Here is an 18800-nt window from a genome sequence, read left to right on the forward strand (position 1 = left end):
ATTTATGTATTTTATTTATTACATTCTTCAGTGCAATTGTCTATTATATTCATATAGGTATGTTGGCAATCATAATGTAGGTAACCTATTCTGAGGTGTTAAAGTTTCCAAGTCAAATCATTAAAATTAACAAACACTTCAGAATAGGCAACCTCAGCATTACGCTAATTTACACATATAATTTATTATATTACAAAACAAAGGTTATTATTATCTATTATCATAAATAACAAATAACACTCTCGTATGTCTACGTCATAAGTTAACAAGAAACTGATTATGGCTTCTTCGGGGGGTCCTCAACACCTTCAAAAAAACATCGATGAAATTTTTACTTTCTATTACTACAGTATAGCGAGCTATACCAGTAATGAAAGTTTTGCAATCGGCGGGGTCAAGAAATTTGTATCATGCAAATGATTGATTCCGTGACTGGCTGTTGCGGGGCCCACTCAGCCTCGTGAGCAAAATGAGTAGCTATGACATATAATGCGCATAGCGACCGGTGCCAGCATGGTAGGTGAATATTGGATTTTAGGATTATTGAGATATTGGGAAAATCCTACAATGCTGCAGTGAGCACCAAAGTTGTGACATAATAACACAAAGAAACTGCATTTACATTTTANNGTGAAATCCACCATTAGTATCCAAAAACATATATGTACCTACAAACCTACATTCATAGGTAAACTCCTTTTTAGATTATTAAAATATCTCCCATTAATTAAATCTCTCATTAAGTTGTTAGTGAAATCCACCATTAGTATCCAAAAACATATATATACCTACATTCATAGGTAAACTCCTTTTTAGATTATTAAAATATCTCCCATTAATTAAATCTCTCATTAAGTTGTTGGTGAAATCCACCATTAGTATCCAAAAACATATACCTACATTCATAGGTAAACTCCTTTTTAGATTATTAAAATATCTCCCATTAATTAAATCTCTCATTAAGTTGTTGGTGAAATCCACCATTAGTATCCAAAAACATATACCTACCTACATTCATAGGTAACGGTAAGCAATAATGTCATTACAAATTTAGATATTAGGATTTAGGATGTCTAATATAAACCTAACCAATAATGAGCTTTTCATCACAAACCAACATGGCACTGCCTATATCTTCATATGACATCGGGAATTTCCTATTGACAACTGACTGGTCCAATCTGGTTTATCTTCAAAGCTGAACAAACTTTTCCCATTCCTCCACCTCCTTCTGCAGCTTCTGCTGCCAAGATAGGGGAACACAGGGCAAAACGATACCTCGGGGCAAAACGATACCTCACCTCTTTTAGGAGCTAGAAAGTGCTGAGCTCTCTTGGATGAACTAAAAACTATTCCTGCAAGTGTTATCTTTATTTTGATTATTATTATTGCGGAGGGAGATTATTCTTCATTAGAATTGTTTAGTGATTATTTGATTATGATTACGTGTTCATATGTAGAATACAGGGTGTCCCAGAATTTAAAATATCTCGAGAACGGTAAGAGCTATAGATACTTAAAATTGAGTAGATGTCAAATGTGACAAGGATGCGACACGAAACTTTTTTAAGATCGGTGGAACGGTTGGCGGCATTTTACCGCTTTTTGGCCGTTTTCGGTGTAATTTAACAATGTGTTAGCGAAATTCGCGAATCCTACATATTTTTCAAAGTTACTTGTGTGAAATCAAATCATGCTATTTTTAACTTCTAAATCTTGTGGTGCTTTTATTGACAACTGACTGGTCCAATCTGGTCTATCTTCAAAGCTGAACAAACTTTTCCCATTCCTCCATGCACCGCCTTCTGCTGCCCCAAATAAGAGATAGGGGAACACAGGGCAAAACGGTACCTCGGGGCAAAACGATACCTCACCTCTTTTAGGAGCTAGGAAGTGCTGAGCTCTCTTGGATGAAGTAAAAACTATTCCTGCAAGTGTTATCTTTATTTTGATTATTATTATTATTGCTGAGGGAGATTATTTTTCATTAGAATTGTTTAGTGATTATTTGATTATGGATTATGATTACGTGTTCATATGTAGAATACAGGGTGTCCCAGAATTTAAAATATCTCGAGAACGGTAAGAGCTATAGAGACTTAAAATTGAGTAGATGTCAAATGTGACAAGGATGCGACACGAAACTTTTAAGATCGGTGGAACGGTTGGCGGCATTTTACCGCTTTTTGGCCGTTTTCGGTGTAATTTAACAATGTGTTCGCGAAATTCGCGAATCCTACATATTTTTCAAAGTTACTTGTGTGAAATCAAATCATGCTATTTTTAACTTCTAAATCTTGTGGTGCTTCATTTTTGTGACGGTGATATTCACTTCATTTTTTACGGTTCGTGGTGTTCGCAAAATCCGCGAATTCTACATTTTCTTTTTTCAAGGGTACGTGTGTGATAATTATATCAAATCATGCTATTTTTTACTTCTAAATCTCGTGTTGATATTACTTTTTCGGCGAAATTTTCGATAGTCAGTTTTTCATGACGGTTTGCGGAACTCAGCGAATCCCATAACTGTCTTTTGTTTTCAGATAAGCAATACATCAAAGTCTACACAGTCAAAGGCTTTGCTCGTGTTCAAAAGCACTAGTACAGTGACCTTTTTAACCTCCATAGCTTGGCGGATATCATTGGTCACTTTCACTAGTGCAGTGGCCGCGTATGATGTTTCCTAAAACCGGACTGAAACGGATCAGCGAGATTTTGAAATTCTAAAAATGACAAAATCTGCTTCACCGCCAGTTTTTCCAGAGCCTTTGAGAGCACAGGTAGCAGCGAGATGGGCCGATAGTCTTGAAAAGAACTTGGCGCTGCCACCTTTTTTATAGTTGAAATTCTAAAAATGACAAAATCTGCTTCACCGTTAGTTTTTCCAGAGCCTTTGAGAGCACAGGTAGCAGCGAGATGGGCCGATAGTCTTGAAAAGAACTTGGCGCTGCCACCTTTTTTATAGCTATGAAATTCTAAGAATGACAAAATCTGCTTCACCGCCAGTTATTCCAGAGCCTTTGAGAGCACAGGTAGCAGCGAGATGGGCCGATAGTCTTGAAAAGAACTTGGCGCTGCCACCTTTTTTATAGGCTTAACATTGGATGATTTCCAAATGTTAGGAAATTCTCCGGTGGATACGGACATGTTGAAGACTTTTGTTATAATGGGTAAGATTTGAGGTGCTGAACCAGAGAAGATGAAGATAGCGATGCTAATGAACGTCATAGGGAGCGAAGCCGCCAAGATTATCTTCAAGATTGTCAACATTGAGGAAGAAGACATGACGGTGGTGGGTAAACATTAGGAGCTGGATTATTGCGATATGAATTTGGAAAAATCCTAAAATGCTGCAGTGAGCACCAAAGTTGTGAAATAATAACACAAAGAAACGACTTTTTTTTATAGGTGGGAAGAAGTTCGACCTTCGTCTGTACGTCCTCGTGACGAGCTTCCGACCTCTCAAGTGTTACCTCTTCAAGCTCGGGTTCTGCCGGTTCTGCACGGTCAAGTACGATAAGAACATTACAGAACTGGACAACATGTACGTCCACCTGACCAACGTCAGTGTTCAGAAGCACGGAGCGGACTATAACAACATCCACGGTGGCAAGATGAATCTGCAGAACCTGCGCCTCTACCTGGAGTCAACAAGGGGGAAGGACATCACCAACAAACTCTTCACCAACATCTCCTGGCTGATCGTACACTCCCTGAAGTCCGTCAGCTACATCATGGCGAACGACAAGCACTGCTTCGAATGCTACGGCTACGACATCATCATAGACAACCAGCTGAAGCCTTGGCTCATCGAAGTCAACGCTTCCCCATCGCTGACGTGCACCACGGTGAATGACCGGATACTGATTTCACCGGCAGAAAAGTTGCTGGCCACGGCCGACGATCTCTATAAGAATCTTGAGGAGACTGTCTTCAAATTAAATGCCGAACTGGGGCCGAAGGTTCAAGAGCAGTTGGCTGAAGTAGTAAAGAAGGCCAAGTCATCTTTGGAGGAGATGAAGAAAAATCTTGTCGATGCTTTACCAGTCGTTTTTGAAAGTTCTGAGGACCCCGCGAAGAAGGCCTAATGAGTTTGTGAAGTTATGACATATTAGACGTACTTTTTGTAATATGATAATAGTTATAAAAATTATAACCTTTTCAGTGCAGCGAGGTAATGCTGCAAGTATCTTAGGTGCCCACCCTTGTGGTGAGGCGTTGAACACTGTATTGGTGAGGCGTTGGACACTGTATTTTACATTAGTAGGTATCTACACATAGGTAGGTATGTTAATTTTGTTCATGCTTTTGTTAAAAATAAATGAGTATATTATAACCTTTATTTTGTAATACATAGGTATAAAAAATTATACACCTACAAAAATCAGCTCAATGTTGAGGTTTTAAGTAATGCGAAAGTGGTTCCAAAGTACAATCTTTTTCCTAAAAAAAAAAAAAAAAAGATGCTGAGGAAGTTTTTTCAAAGGTACGTGTGTGATAATTATATCAAATAATGCTATTTTTACTTCTAAATCTCGTGTTGATATTACCTACTTTTTCGGCGAAATTTTCGATAGTCAGTTTTTCATGACGGTTTGCGGAACTCAGCGAATCCCATAACTGTCTTTTGTTTTCAGATAACGTCAGCGGAAGATGCCCAAGGCGTTACCCCTAAAATTCCATCGGCAGACAAGTTGCTGGCCACGGCCGACGAACTCTATAAGAATTTTGAGGAGACCATGTCCAAAGTAAACGCCGAGTTGGCGCCGAAGGTTCAGGAGCAGTTGAATGACGTTTTAAAGAAGGCCAAATCATCTTTGGACGAGTTAAAGAAAAATTTGGTGGCTGCCGTTCCTGAAAATTCTGTGGTTCCCAAGAAGCCATAATCAGTTTCTTGTTAACTTATGACGTAGACACACGAGCGTGTTATTTGTTATTTATGATAATAATAATAACCTTTGTTTTGTAATATAATAAATTATAAAATATGTACAAATTAGCGTAATGCTGAGGTTGCCTATTCTGAAGTGTTTGTTAATTTTAATGATTTGACTTGGAAACTTTAAGGGCCGAATTTTAAACTCGGATTATCATTTAATCCTGGTCAGGATTAGCTTCTAGGAGAGCTATTCTATGTGGGAAAGTAATGTAAAAAACAAATTGAATTTGAAAATACAATTGAATTGAATTGAATACTCTTTACAAAGCTGTGTCCACACATCGTCGACTGAAATCGTGTACACAGCCTCGACAACATAGATTCACCTCGTCAACCGACGGCGTCTACTATATGTGTGGACACAGCTTTACACCAATTGTTTTCCTTCCCACAGGTATTCAGACATGCCGGAATATTTTCAGCCTGGAGTTGGGATATCGCATGAACGACAACCAAATCATAAACCATTTCCCAAACCATTACGAGTTGACCAGGAAAGATCTTCTTGTGAAGAACATCAAACGATACCGGAAAGAACTCGAGAGGGAAGGTAAGACATAAGACACTTAAAATTCAATTCATTTAATTTTATCATTTGAATCGTTCCCAGGACGAAGGGCCTGTGCTATTTTTGCTCCTAAACAACACCTAGGTCCTTCTTCCAGGAAACGATTGATTTATTCGATAGGGGCAGCCTAGTTAGCTTAGACTGCTTGGAGGGTTAACGCGTCTGCCTTGGTGTCACACTGTCACATTTTAGTGCAAACTTCAGATACAAGACCGGCTACTCACTATCAGGTAGGCCTGCCAGGTACTCCTGAACAGGTCCGCCTGTCAGGTCTACCTGATTGTGAGTGACTGGCCTTCGCCTATCCTCACCAATGGCCTAAGAATTCGAACCTTTTCGCCTATCCTCACCGAGTTTTCCCTACAGGTAACCCCCTAGCCGAAAAGTCCAATGAGGTACCAGTTTCCCAGGACGAAGGGCCTATGTTATTTTTGCTCCTAAACAACACCTAGGTCCTTCTTCCAGGAAACGATTGATTTATTCGATAGGGGCACCCTAGTTAGTTTAGACTGCTTGGAGGGTTAGCGCGTCTGCCTTGGTGTCACACTGTCACATTTTAGTGCAAACTTCAGATACAAGACCGGCTACTCACTATCAGGTAGACCTGCCAGGTACTCCTGAACAGGTCCGCCTGCCAGGTCTACCTGATTGTGAGTGACTGGCCTAAGAATTCGAACCTTTTCGCCTATCCTCACCGAGTTTTCCCTACAGGTAACCCCCTAGCCGAAAAGTCCAATGAGGTACCAGGCCGCTACATCCACCTAGATTTCATCCCCATCACATTTATACTGCCTGCGGACTACAACATGTTTGTTGAAGAGTACAGAAAGAACCCCGCTTCCACTTGGATAATGAAACCATGTGGCAAATCTCAGGGTAAGTTAGAGACCATGCCCAGTTTGAGGGCAGAATCTGATTGCCCCAAGATCTAAAAAAAATCTGAATCGCCCCAGTTTTACCTAGTAACTCTTAAGCTGTGTAGTCAATCGCTGGTCGATCGACGAGGTGAATGATGTGAGTAGGCGGGTCGTTTGTCGAAGAATGGAACTTCAAACCCCGTCATTAAAGACAAGATCTAAAAAAATCTGAATCGCCCCAGTTTTACCTAGTAACTCTTAAGCTGTGTCGTCAATCGCTGGTCGATCGACGAGGTGAATGATGTGAGTAGGCGGGTCGTTTGTCGAAGAATGGAACTTCAAACCCCGTCAGTAAAGAACCTTACAATTGCGACGTAGTATGTCCATCCCGTAGTATGCCTCTCATCAGATGGGCGAGAAGAGACACAATACTTCCCATTTAGGTGCTAGGTCAACACGAGAACACCAGAATGTCATTAAAGAAGCTTACAATTGCGACGTAGTATGTCCATCCCTTCGTATGTCCCTCATCCCTCATCAGATGGGCGAGAAGAGACACAATACTTCCCATTTAGGTGCTGGGTCAACACGAGAACACCAGAAAGTAATCTCAATCATAAGTTGATAACTAACCCCCATATTGGTTGTGTCTCACACGAGACTAAATATAATAGAAGATAGATGGATTGGTTGTTGTGCCTCATGACGATTCTGTCTGTTTCTATCCCAGGCAACGGGATCTTCCTCATCAACAAGCTGTCCAAGCTCAAGAAATGGTCTCGCGAGTCCAAGACCCCGTTCAACCCCATCCTCGTTAAGGAATCCTACGTCATCAGCAAATACATCGACAATCCCCTTCTCATAGGTGGGAAGAAGTGTTAACTCCCATTGAGAGTTACATAGGGAAAAGAGTTGAGAGAATGGAAGTGAGGGGGAGAAAAGGGCGAGGGAGGCCGAAGAAAAGGTGGAAGTCAGCTCCCATGGCGTAGTGGTCACTGCGCTCGCCTTGCACGCGGGAGACCCGGGTGCGATTCCCGGCTGGGTCAAGAAATTTGTATCATGCAAATGATTGATTCCGTGACTGGCCGTTGCGGGGCCCACTCAGCCTCGTGAGGAAAATGAGTAGCTATGACATATAAATGCGCATAGCGCCCGGTGCCAGCATTGTAGGTAAACATTAGGAGCTGGATTATTGCGATATGAATTTGGAAAAATCCTAAAGTGCTGCAGTGAGCACCAAAGTTGTGAAATAATAACACAAAGAAACGACATTTTTTTATAGGTGGGAAGAAGTTCGACCTTCGCCTGTACGTCCTCGTGACAAGCTTCCGACCTCTCAAGTGTTACCTCTTCAAGCTCGGGTTCTGCCGGTTCTGCACGGTCAAGTACGACAAGAACATTACAGAACTGGACAACATGTACGTCCACCTGACCAACGTGAGTGTTCAGAAGCACGGAGCGGACTATAACAACATCCACGGCGGCAAGATGAATCTGCAGAACCTGCGCCTCTACTTGGAGTCAACAAGGGGGAAGGACATCACCAACAAACTCTTCACCAACATCTCCTGGTTGATCGTACACTCCCTGAAGTCCGTCAGCTACATCATGGCGAAGAAATGGTCTCGCGAGTCCAAGACCCCGTTCAACCCCATCCTCGTTAAGGAATCCTACGTCATCAGCAAATACATCGACAATCCCCTTCTCATAGGTGGGAAGAAGTGTTAACTCCCATTGAGAGTTACATAGGGAAAAGAGTTGAGAGAATGGAAGTGAGGAGGAGAAAAGGGCGAGGGAGGCCGAAGAAAAGGTGGAAGTCAGCTCCCAAGGCGTAGTGGTCACTGCGCTCGCCTTGCACGCGGGAGACCCGGGTTCGATTCCCGGCGGGGTCAAGAAATTTGTATCATGCAAATGATTGATTCCGTGACTGGCCGTTACGGGGCCCACTCAGCCTCGTGAGGAAAATGAGTAGCTATGTAATATAAATGCGCATAGCGACCGGTGCCAGCATGGTAGGTAATTGGGAGCTGGATTATTGCGATATAATATGTAGGTATTTGGAAAAATCCTACAATGCTGCAGTGAGCACCAAAGTTGTGATACAGTAACACAAAGAAAAGACATTTATTTTTTTATATTTAAATAAGTAAATATATAGGTACCTAATATTTATAATATTTATTATGAATGTTTCCAACTGAAGAATGTAATAAATAAAATTCACGGATTTTGTTAATAAATTAAACATGTTTCTAATTTTTCTTCCTTGTCGTTCTTGGTTCACCTGACTTTTAGAAATTAGAGCTACGAGTGATGTTTCTGTATGAATATTCCATACATTTGGGGCATTTTTTCACACAAAAATTTGGTTTGATTGAAATTTATTATTTACCCACTAAAAAATAAGAAAAGAAAGAAAGAAAAGAAAAGAAAAGAAAAGAAAAAAAAAAAAAAAAATGAAACGAAAAAGTATGAGAAGATGAAGAAATTCTATTATTGACACAACATATTAAGCGCTTCAAAAATCGTCATGGATACTCCCTAACAAAGCTTTCAGTTTTGGAACTACAGTCATTATCTTGCTGCCTAACTTGAACTTTCAGTTTTATTACGTACATTTTATATTTGTTTTAAAGAAAAAAATCTCTTATTGGATTACAAATTGACCCCTATCCCTATAGTCAGAAAGATGTAGTTCAAAGTTTTCCCGTAATATTGTAGGTAATTTAGAGTTTTAAGATTATCAAGTTTTTTCAGCATTTTCATCTCAAGTTATTATCAAGACCAGGGGTGCACAAACTCAAAGTGATCGCGGGCCGCATTGCACCTTGAAATTTTGGCCGCGGGTCGCATTCATTTTTCAGCTGTAAAATAGGCAGTATTTGATTTTGGGGGGTTACTTATCACCTCAACCTTCGGTATAATGAAAATGAATCAAAAATAAATGGCACCGCAGGCCTTTTTTTTTCTTCCGAAGCTCGTCAGTTTTGGCATATTTTTTAGCTAATTTAATACACAAAAATTAGAAAGTAAATTATAGCGCCAAAGAATTTTTTTTTTTTATTTTGTTAAACTTTTCTGAAACGCAGCCTTATCAAACTTCAAATCTACTGTGCCACAACCATTTTTTTCGAAAAGAGGCAGAGTGCCGCGCCGCAGGCGAAATTTTTGTAAAAAAATTGATCTACAACCTATCAGAAAATTAATAATAAAAATCCTCTTAAAACATTTTTTTTTTACTTTCTATTACTATTTTTTTGCTTTTACATTTTTTATTTATTTTAATTTTTTCTTAAAAATCGAAATGAGCTCGCGGGCCGCACAAAAGGAGTTGGCGGGCCGCAGTTTGTGCACACCTGATCAAGACGAAGGGAAGTTTTGATCTGTAGGTCGAAAGGACTAAAGATTTGAAGAACTATGAAGCAAGCCTCAACCAAGTATCCCTACCAGGCAAATGGTAGCGGTCAGCAAAATGTGAGTCCATCGGACCGCCAGAATAAAATCTACTACTGCACAGACTTGGACAAGTCAGTCCTCATCAATAATTTCGAGAAGCGAGGATGGATTCATGTCAATAGTGTAGAAGACGATTGGAATTTCTACTGGGCCGGTAAGAGAACGACAAGTCAAAGGTAAAAAAAGATGATCTTAACCGCTAAGCCACGGGTTTGATTCCCGCCGGGGGCGGATTTTATCCTAAACAGGTAAGGTTCGTTCTCGGAACGGCTGGCTTTCTCCTATCCCCCTTCTCTCTTCGATTTTGGGACGATAAGACCATAGCAGTTACAGTTCCCTCTGTCAAACCTCTTAAAAAAAAAAAAAAAAAAAAAAAAAAAAAAAAAAAAAAAAAACTCCCGAATCGCATCCGTAGTTGTTTTTTCCTTTCGGAATTCGAGACGATTTCCCCTCTTCTGAAGCTCATTTCCCCTCTTCTAATGGACAACATGGGAATTAGTTCAACCACTAGGTGGCGTGGTAGCGTCTGGACTAAACCATTGGAAATAAAAGATGGCGCATTCTCAACCATCATAGGTCTAGTGGGAATTTCCTGTTTCTGTTTCCGAAAGGAAAGTATGCCTATTACCTACCTTTCTTTTCTAACTGACGTACAATTGTATTAATTGAAATGTTGTATTTTTAATGTTATATTATGTTTATGTACAATATGAATTGAATTTGAAAATACAATTGAATTGAATACTCATTACAAAGCTGTGTCCACACATCGTCGACTGAAACCGTACACAGCCTCGACAACATAGATTCACCTCGTCGATCGACGGCGTCACATGTGTGGACACAGCTTTACACCAATTGTTTTCCTTCCCAGGTATTCAGACATGCCGGAATATTTTCAGCCTGGAGTTGGGATATCGCATGAACGACAACCAGATCATAAACCATTTCCCAAACCATTACGAGTTGACCAATCTGTAGGTCGAAAGGACTAAAGATTTGAAGAACTAGGTATGAAGCAAGCCTCAACCAAGTATCCCTACCAGGCAAATGGTAGCGGTCAGCAAAATGTGAGTCTATCGGACCGCCAGAATAAAATCTACTACTGCACGGACTTGGACAAGTCAGTCCTCATCAATAACTTCGAGAAGCGAGGATGGATTCATGTCAATAGTGTAGAAGACGATTGGAATTTCTACTGGGCCGGTAAGAGAACGACAAGTCAAAGGTAAAAAAAGATGATCTTAACCGCCACGGGTTCGATTCCCGCCGGGGGCAGATTTTATCCTAAACAGGTAAGGTTCGTTCTCGGAACGGCTGGCTTTCTCCTATCCCCCTTTTCTCTTCGATTTCGGAACGATAAGACCATAGCAGTTACAGTTCCCTCTGTCAAACCTCTTAAAAAAAAAAAAAAAAAAAAATTCTCCCGCTAAACCCCTTTTTTTTTTTTAAAAAAAAAAAAAAAAACCTCCCGAATCGCATCCGTAGTTGTTTTTTTCCTTTCGGAATTCGAGACGATTTCCCCTCTTCTGAAGCTCATTTCCCCTCTTCTAATGGAAAATATGGGAATTAGTTCAACCACTAGGTGGCGTGTTAGGCGACTGGACTAAACCATTGGAAATAAAAGATGGCGCATTCTCAACCATCGTAGGTCTAGTGGGAATTTCCTGTTTCTGTTTCCGAAAGGAAAGTATGCCTATTACCTACCTTTCTTTCTAACTGACGTACAATTGTATTAATTTAAATTTTGTATTTTTAATGTTATATTATGTTTATGTACAATAAAAAAACAAATTGAATTGAATTGAATACTCTTTACAAAGCTGTGTTCACACATCGTCGACTGAAACCGTACACAGCCTCGACAACATAGATTCACCTCGTCGATCGACGGCGTCTACTATATGTGTGGACACAGCTTTACACCAATTGTTTTCCTTCCCAGGTATTCAGACTTGCCGGAATATTTTCAGCCTGGAGTTGGGATATCGCATGAACGACAACCAGATCATAAACCATTTCCCAAACCATTACGAGTTGACCAATACGCCAACTGCGAGGCGTTGTCCACTGGTTTATATTGGAACTGGAAGTTGTGGCCCCAAATCACACTCATGGGCACTTCCACGGGAATTGCCCAGCCAACGATTAACTGGAAAGAACGGGGGAAAACGTATTTCACAGGAGAAGCGACGGGACTTTTGAGAGCTGAAATTAACCCTCAGGTTACAGGGAACTGTAACTGCACTCACTGCTAAGGTCTGGTTCCTTTCCTAAAACCAGTGAAATTTTGTAATTTTCCAGGTAGGGTACCTACTTTAAGTCTTTTCTTCTAGTATTAAAGTAGATAGGCAGTGTCTCTTGGGCTACGTGTCCGAGACCCCTTCGGGTTAATCGTCAGCACTGATAACGGGACAACCTTTAACCCTTGTTGTGTTCAACGTGACCAATGCAAACATGCAAGATAAGGACATATTTCGGTAAACCCTAGCATTCAAAGAGTGGGAACTCACGTCAGAATGGTGTCCAAAATGTGTCCGTAGATGCTATCATGGGAAATTTCGTAGCCCGGTGCCAGCATTGTAGGTAAACATTAGGAGCTGGATTATTGCGATATGAATTTGGAAAAATCCTAAAGTGCTGCAGTGAGCACCAAAGTTGTGAAATAATAACACAAAGAAACGACATTTTTTTATAGGTGGGAAGAAGTTCGACCTTCGCCTGTACGTCCTCGTGACAAGCTTCCGACCTCTCAAGTGTTACCTCTTCAAGCTCGGGTTCTGCCGGTTCTGCACGGTCAAGTACGACAAGAACATTACAGAACTGGCTGCACGCCGGAGGTTCTGGGTTCAATTCCCGGTGAGGTCGAAGTTTTCTCTGCTCTTGGCTGGGAGTTTGGAGAGCACGCAGCCTCGTGAGGACAATTGAGTAGCTACTTTAATCGAGTAGCGAACAGTGGCGGCATTACGGAAATTGAGTTGACCAGGAAAGATCTTCTTGTGAAGAACATCAAACGATATCGCAAAGAACTCGAGAGGGAAGGTAAGACATAAGAAACTTAAAATTCAATTCATTTAATTTTATCATTTGAATCGTTCCCAGGAAGTTCGAAGGGCCTATGTTATTTTTGCTCCTAAACAACACCTAGGTCCTTCTTCCAGGAAACGATTGATTTATTCGATAGGGGCACCCTAGTTTTTAACACAAATAAATAGACGATTTTTGAATTCTTTGGTGGGAAATAGGGAAATTGCGAAATGAAAATACGCGTATGCTTAGTTCACTGAACTAAGTTACTACATAGGTATAGTGAAGTGCTCCTACGCAATGTATTTGACACCTCTGGACCTGGAATCTAGTTCGCTTACATATTGAGGGTTTGGGAACCTAGTTCGCTTACATATTGAGGGTTTGGGAATCTGGTTCGCTTACATATTGAGGGTTTGGGAACCTAGTTCGCTTACATATTGAGGGTTTGGGAATCTAGTTCGCTTACATATTGAGGGTTTGGGAACCTAGTTCGCTTACATATTGAGGGTTTGGGAACCTAGTTCGCTTACATATTGAGGGTTTCTCCCAGCACGGTATAGACGGTATTTCGGGACAGCTTGGGTCTCGCCAGAACGGGATACGCCAGCTAGGTATATCGTATACGTTATGTCGTAAGGCCAACAATTACTCAACCATCGCGTTCGTTAGTTGTTATAGGGGAGGCAGGTACCCAGAGAAGCAGATAAGGTTCGTTCTCGGAACGGCTGGCTTTCTCCTATCCTGTTCTCTTTAGCTCTACGATTTCGGGACGATAAGACCGGGACGATAAGAAATACCTAATAGAGTCACATCGCTATCGCATCTATTGAAAGACATGGCCAGCATGGCTTTTGAATCCCTGAGTAAAATGGCTGTCTCTCTGGGGACAAAGCAATGTGAGGGTTGTCTCTTTGGCGACGTACAACATGGACAAAATGATAGTATATGTATCAACCTACCTGTCCAAGTGCCATCCTATGTAGCTACAATTCTACCTACCTATTTGATCCACTAATGTTTATTATTAAATATGTTTATATTAGACATGGTAACTACAAAACTTATTACCTTTATATGATACAATAAGTTTTGTAGTCCACTAATGTTTCCATGTCGCCAATCGTTTCAAACAAAAACATCCTCTAATTGTTGTTAAGTGATCAGTTGACAAACCTGAGACACACTTTTTATGTATGATTTTATAGGAGCACAGATTTCTGAAACATCCTGTATTGGCCTTTCTTTGTTTTGATAAGAAGTTGGGGGTTGATAACAATTTATTGACGTATCACACATTGATTTCCAAGAAATTTAGGGATGTACCTGTTAGGTAGTTATCTAATTTTTTATTTTTTATTTATTTATTTTATTGTACAGGATTACAACAGGTGCATAGTACAAAGTCATACAAAGAACCAGAAATACAATGTTGAACAGGTTATCAGAATAGAACAATCAAGATAATTATAACTATGACTAAATTAAAGCAGATAATTGAGATAATGATCATCTAAATACCTTTATATGTAATTTAAAAAAAAAAAAAAAAAAATCCGCCCGGGCGGATTTTATCCTACCAACTAAGCTGATGGGATAATGTTCGTTCTCGGAACGGCTGGGTTTCTCCTATCCTGTCTTCCTTCTCTCTTCGGTTTCGGGACGATAAGACCATAGCAGTTACAGTTCCCTCTGTCAAACCTCTTAAAAAAAAGAAAGAAATTCTCTCTCTCTCTCTTCCATTTTACCTTGGACCTTGCTGAACATAAAATTGGCTCTCCTCAGAAAAAAGGAAAGTAAAAATGCAAGAGAAATATATTCAGATGACTTGACATTTCTCTCAAGTCCCAAAGAATAAACCCTGTCCTTTTTTAGGAAATAAATTTCGGCTTTTGAAAAGGAAAATGAAAGGGAGAGGGATTGCCGGATTTAAGTATGGAGGAATTTCCGTGATTGGAATTTTTGTGGTACCTTTATTTATGTAGGTAGGTAGGTAGATGCCTACATACATAGGTACCTACTATACACAACCTACATTTAATTCAATAGATACAAAACTACATACCTAGGTATTATATTATCATGGGGAAGGTTTTCCTGATACTTATATTTTAATCTATGTAAATATACCAGCCTAGTTTGCTTCAAATATGGCGCGTCTGTCTCGTAAGCCCAAGGTCGTGCGTTCGATTCCCACCCCGGGCGGATTTAGAACAATATTTGGTTGGACTCAAGTCGAGTATTACTACCGTGGATTGTCTCAGGATTGAGTTCAATCCGAGGTTGACCTGGGTATTAAGTATAGGGAAATCCTTGTTTCATCTCAATCCCGAGTTGGTAAACCCTAGCATTAAAAGAGTGGGAACTCACGTCAGAATGGTGTCCAAAATGTGTCCGTAGATGCTATCATGGGAAATTTCGTAGCGTGAAGCCTCGCACAACGTTCTCAGAACGCAACTCGGTCCATCCAATCCATACCTGAAACCATGAGAACGAACACAAATTACATTACTTTCCTTCTTATAGGATAAGGAAAGTAAAATGGGCTTGAACGCCAGAACTTGCACTAGGCTTGCACGCCGGAGGTTCTGGGTTCAATTCCCGGTGAGGTCGAAGTTTTTTCGGCTCTGTTCTGGGAGTTTGGAGAGCACGCAGCCTCGTGAGGACAATTGAGTAGCTACTTTAATCGAGTAGCGAACAGTGGCGGCATTACGGAAATTGCTGGGAGTTTGGAGAGCACGCAGCCTGAGTAGCTACTTTAATCGAGTAGCGAACAGTGGCGGTATTACAATTATTGAAATATGGAAATTGATTCCAAAGGAGACACTTAGTAATGCTGTGATATCCACAAAAATTGTTAAAAGGCTTTACTACGGAAATTGAAATATGGAAATTGATTCCAAAGGAGACACTTAGTAATGCTGTGATATCCATAAAAATTGTTAAAAGGCTTGTCTTTTAACACAAATAAATACTTAGACGATTTTTGAATTTTTTGGTGGGGAAATAGGGAAATTGCGAAATGAAAATACGCGTATGCTTAGTTCACTGAACTAAGTTACTACATAGGTATAGTGAAGTGCTCCTACGTAATGTATTTGACACCTCTGGACTTGGAATCTGGTTCGCTTACATATTGAGGGTTTGGGAATCTGGTTCGCTTACATATTGAGGGTTTGGGAATCTAGTTCGCTTACATATTGAGGGTTTGGGAATCTAGTTCGCTTACATATTGAGGGTTTCTTCCAGCACGGTATAGACGGTATTTCGGGACAGCTTGGGTCTCGCCAGAACGGGATACGCCAACTGCGAGGCGTTGTCTACTGGTTTATATTGGAACTGGAAGTTGTGGCCCCAAATCACACTCATGGGCACTTCCACGGGAATTGCCCAGCCAACGATTAACTGGAAAGAACGGGGGGAAACGTATTTCACAGGAGAAGCGACGGGACTTTTGAGAGCTGAAATTAACCCTCAGGTTACAGGGAACTGTAACTGCACTCACTGCTAAGGTCTGGTTCCTTTCCTAAAACCAGAGGGTTAATTTTAGCTTTTACCCAAAATTGAAGAGAGAAGAAGGATAGGATAGGAGAAAGCCAGCCCTTCCGAGTACGAACATTATCCCATCAGTATAAAATCCGTCCCGGGCGAAATCGAACCCGCGGTCTAGCGGTTACAAGGCAGACGTGCTACCAACCCAGTTAACTAGGCTCGCTATACTTCTTTCACCCATATTTATGAACAAAATGCTGGCTCTTAAGTTCGTGCTAAGTATAGTCTCAAGTCATTTGATGTGTCAATTTTGACTTGAGACTGATCTAAGAACGATCATTCTTGTTCATAAATACGAGTGTTAAACTCTGTGGATTAACTTAAAACTGTCTGTGGTAAGGTCGGCCATTGATGGGTACTCTTACCTTGAAAACGCCACCATTAGGGTTGTAAACCAAATATCGGCCAGCATTGTCTCCGGGCGAATTGCACACAACTGAGAACCCATGATGACACAACCAGAAGACAAATGCCACCAATAAACACTTTGTCCTTAGCATGACACACTTCTGGTAGCTGAATAAACAAGTATGATTATTTTCAAATTTCGAATCTGCACAATGGTAGGAAATGAGGACATGGAACATTGCCTGACATTGTACCATTTCCCTATTTTCCCCACCATTACCACCTGAAAATTCTGAAAGGACGGCCACTCACTATCAGGTAGACCTGACAGGCGGACCCGTTCAGGCGTACCTGTCAGGTCTACCTGATAGTGAATTTTGGTAGTACCGATCTTAGTTTCTAGCTTTCTAGTTCTAGGCCTTCTAGGTGAACTGATTCGAAAATACGTTGGTACCATCGTACTATCTACAAGTATTATCAACCTATTTGATTTATTAGAGGTTTTCTTTGATATACGTTTAACGTCTACTTTTTATGGGATTATGGGTTCCTAGTCGGTGTCGATCGACCTAGTGTAGACGTACCTTAAAGGTATGTCCACAACTCCACACACAGTCGACGGCCGTGAATCGACGTCAATCCACATCGAGTCACATCGATCGACGAGGTGAATCTATGTTATCGAGGCAGTGTGGACGGTTCAGTCGACATCGGTCGATGGTCAAACGATTATCGATCGACGGGCAGCGTCTATGTGTGGACATACCTTGCGGTTTGCTCATTCAATTAACACCTGACAATAAGAACTCTCTAAAATAGTCATATTCTACTTTTAACTCTAATAAATCAAATAGGTAATACTTGTAGAAAGTGCGAAGATGGTACCAACCTACCAACGTATTTTCGAATCAGTTCACCTAGAAGTCCTAAAGCTAGAAACCAAGATCGGTACTACCAAAATTCACTATCAGGTAGACCAGACAGGTAAGCCTGAACGGGTCCGCCTGTCAGGTCTACCTGATAGTGAGTGGCCGTCCTTTCGGAATTTTCAGGTGGCAATGGTGGGGAATATAGGGAAATGGTACAATGTCAGGCAATGTTCCATGTTCTTATTTTCCCACCATTATGCAAATTCCAAATTGAAAATAATCATACTTGTTTATTCAGCTACCAAAAGTGTGTCATGCTAAGGACAAAGTGTTTATTGGTGGCATTTGTCTTCTGGTTGTGTCATCATGGGTTCTCAGTTGTGTGCAATTCGCTCGGAGACTATGCGGGCCGATATTTGGTTTACAACCCTAATGGAGGCGTTTTCAAGGTAAGGGTACCCATTAATGGCCGATCTTACCAGAGACAGTTTTAAGTTAATCCACAGAGTTTAAGAAGTATAGCCAGCCTAGTTAACTGGGTTGGTAGCACGTCTGCCTTGTAACCGCTAGGTCGTAGGTTCGATTTCGCCCCGGGACGGATTTTAGTTATTTATTTATTTTGATTGCACATATAACAGTTTACCTGTGTAGTACAATATACAATACCTACATATTAACATAACATAAAATATACTTAATATTATTAACAAAAAAGTAACAATAAGTTTTTGAAGGTTTTACTTTCCCTGTCTCCTATTCAATTGATTTTTTAAAGTCAAGAAAATCCTTGACGCTATTTTATACTGAAGGGATTATGTTCGTTCTCGGAACGGCTGGCTTTCTCCTATCCTATCCTTCTTCTCTCTTCAATTTTGGGTAAAAGCTAAAATTAACCCTCTGGTTTTAGGAAATGGTCTGAATCTTCAATCTGTGAATCGCCAATTCGCCTTTCTTTATTAGTCCCACAGTGAGCTCCTCCACCCAACCAAATCATTGACCAGGCGTTGGTGTGCCAATGTACAGATGTGCAGCCAAGAGTCCACAATGACCTAACAAACCTCACGTCCCTCACGAATGATTTCCAGAGGAGTCAGCCTAGTTAGCTTGGAGCTCGGGTTCGATTCCCGCCCGGGACGGATTTTATCGTGAACGGATAAGGTTCGTTCGCGGAGCGGCTGCTGACT

At 40.8% G+C, this 18800-nt stretch overlaps 3 protein-coding genes and 1 pseudogene across 3 annotated transcripts; 3 read left to right on the top strand and 1 right to left on the bottom strand.

The window, feature by feature from the left end:
* Nucleotides 1-3199: 3199 nt before the first annotated feature.
* LOC108252077 lies at nucleotides 3200-4088 on the top strand (annotated as a pseudogene).
* A 1185-nt stretch (nucleotides 4089-5273) lies between these two features.
* On the top strand, nucleotides 5274-8092 carry LOC103506776 (probable tubulin polyglutamylase TTLL1). The gene is made up of 4 exons (XM_026821753.1): nucleotides 5274-5489; nucleotides 6219-6383; nucleotides 7095-7229; nucleotides 7647-8092. The coding sequence occupies exons 1-4, from the start codon at nucleotides 5291-5293 to the stop codon at nucleotides 8090-8092; spliced, it is 945 nt and encodes a 314-aa protein (XP_026677554.1). The 5' UTR covers nucleotides 5274-5290.
* Nucleotides 8093-9688: 1596 nt separating this feature from the next.
* Nucleotides 9689-10801, top strand: LOC113466397 (probable tubulin polyglutamylase TTLL1). Its single transcript, XM_026821754.1, has 2 exons — nucleotides 9689-9974; nucleotides 10695-10801. The coding sequence occupies exons 1-2, from the start codon at nucleotides 9782-9784 to the stop codon at nucleotides 10799-10801; spliced, it is 300 nt and encodes a 99-aa protein (XP_026677555.1). The 5' UTR covers nucleotides 9689-9781.
* Nucleotides 10802-15213: 4412 nt separating this feature from the next.
* On the bottom strand, nucleotides 15214-17155 carry LOC113466398. The gene is made up of 4 exons (XM_026821755.1): nucleotides 17135-17155; nucleotides 16765-16915; nucleotides 16077-16252; nucleotides 15214-15325 (listed from the first exon to the last, which is right to left on the bottom strand). The coding sequence occupies exons 2-4, from the start codon at nucleotides 16897-16899 to the stop codon at nucleotides 15214-15216; spliced, it is 423 nt and encodes a 140-aa protein (XP_026677556.1). The 5' UTR covers nucleotides 16900-16915; nucleotides 17135-17155.
* Nucleotides 17156-18800: the final 1645 nt, after the last annotated feature.

Source organism: Diaphorina citri, unplaced genomic scaffold (genome assembly GCF_000475195.1).
Source record: "Diaphorina citri unplaced genomic scaffold, Diaci psyllid genome assembly version 1.1 scaffold261, whole genome shotgun sequence".
Lineage (NCBI taxonomy): Eukaryota > Metazoa > Arthropoda > Insecta > Hemiptera > Psyllidae > Diaphorina > Diaphorina citri.

Coding starts and splice junctions, on each gene's coding strand:
- LOC103506776 (XM_026821753.1), top strand. CDS start 5,291: ATGTGTGGACACAGCTTTACACCAATTGTTTTCCTTCCCACAGGTATT. Junction 5,490..6,218: donor GAAAGAACTCGAGAGGGAAG/GTAAGACATAAG, acceptor TTTTCCCTACAG/GTAACCCCCTAGCCGAAAAG. Junction 7,230..7,646: donor CGACAATCCCCTTCTCATAG/GTGGGAAGAAGT, acceptor ATTTTTTTATAG/GTGGGAAGAAGTTCGACCTT.
- LOC113466398 (XM_026821755.1), bottom strand. CDS start 16,899: ATGCTAAGGACAAAGTGTTTATTGGTGGCATTTGTCTTCTGGTTGTGT. Junction 16,253..16,764: donor CTAATGGTGGCGTTTTCAAG/GTAAGAGTACCC, acceptor CGTTCTTTCCAG/TTAATCGTTGGCTGGGCAAT. Junction 15,326..16,076: donor CTGGAAGAAACCCTCAATAT/GTAAGCGAACTA, acceptor TCATGGTTTCAG/GTATGGATTGGATGGACCGA.
- LOC113466397 (XM_026821754.1), top strand. CDS start 9,782: ATGAAGCAAGCCTCAACCAAGTATCCCTACCAGGCAAATGGTAGCGGT. Junction 9,975..10,694: donor TTGGAATTTCTACTGGGCCG/GTAAGAGAACGA, acceptor TTTCCTTCCCAG/GTATTCAGACATGCCGGAAT.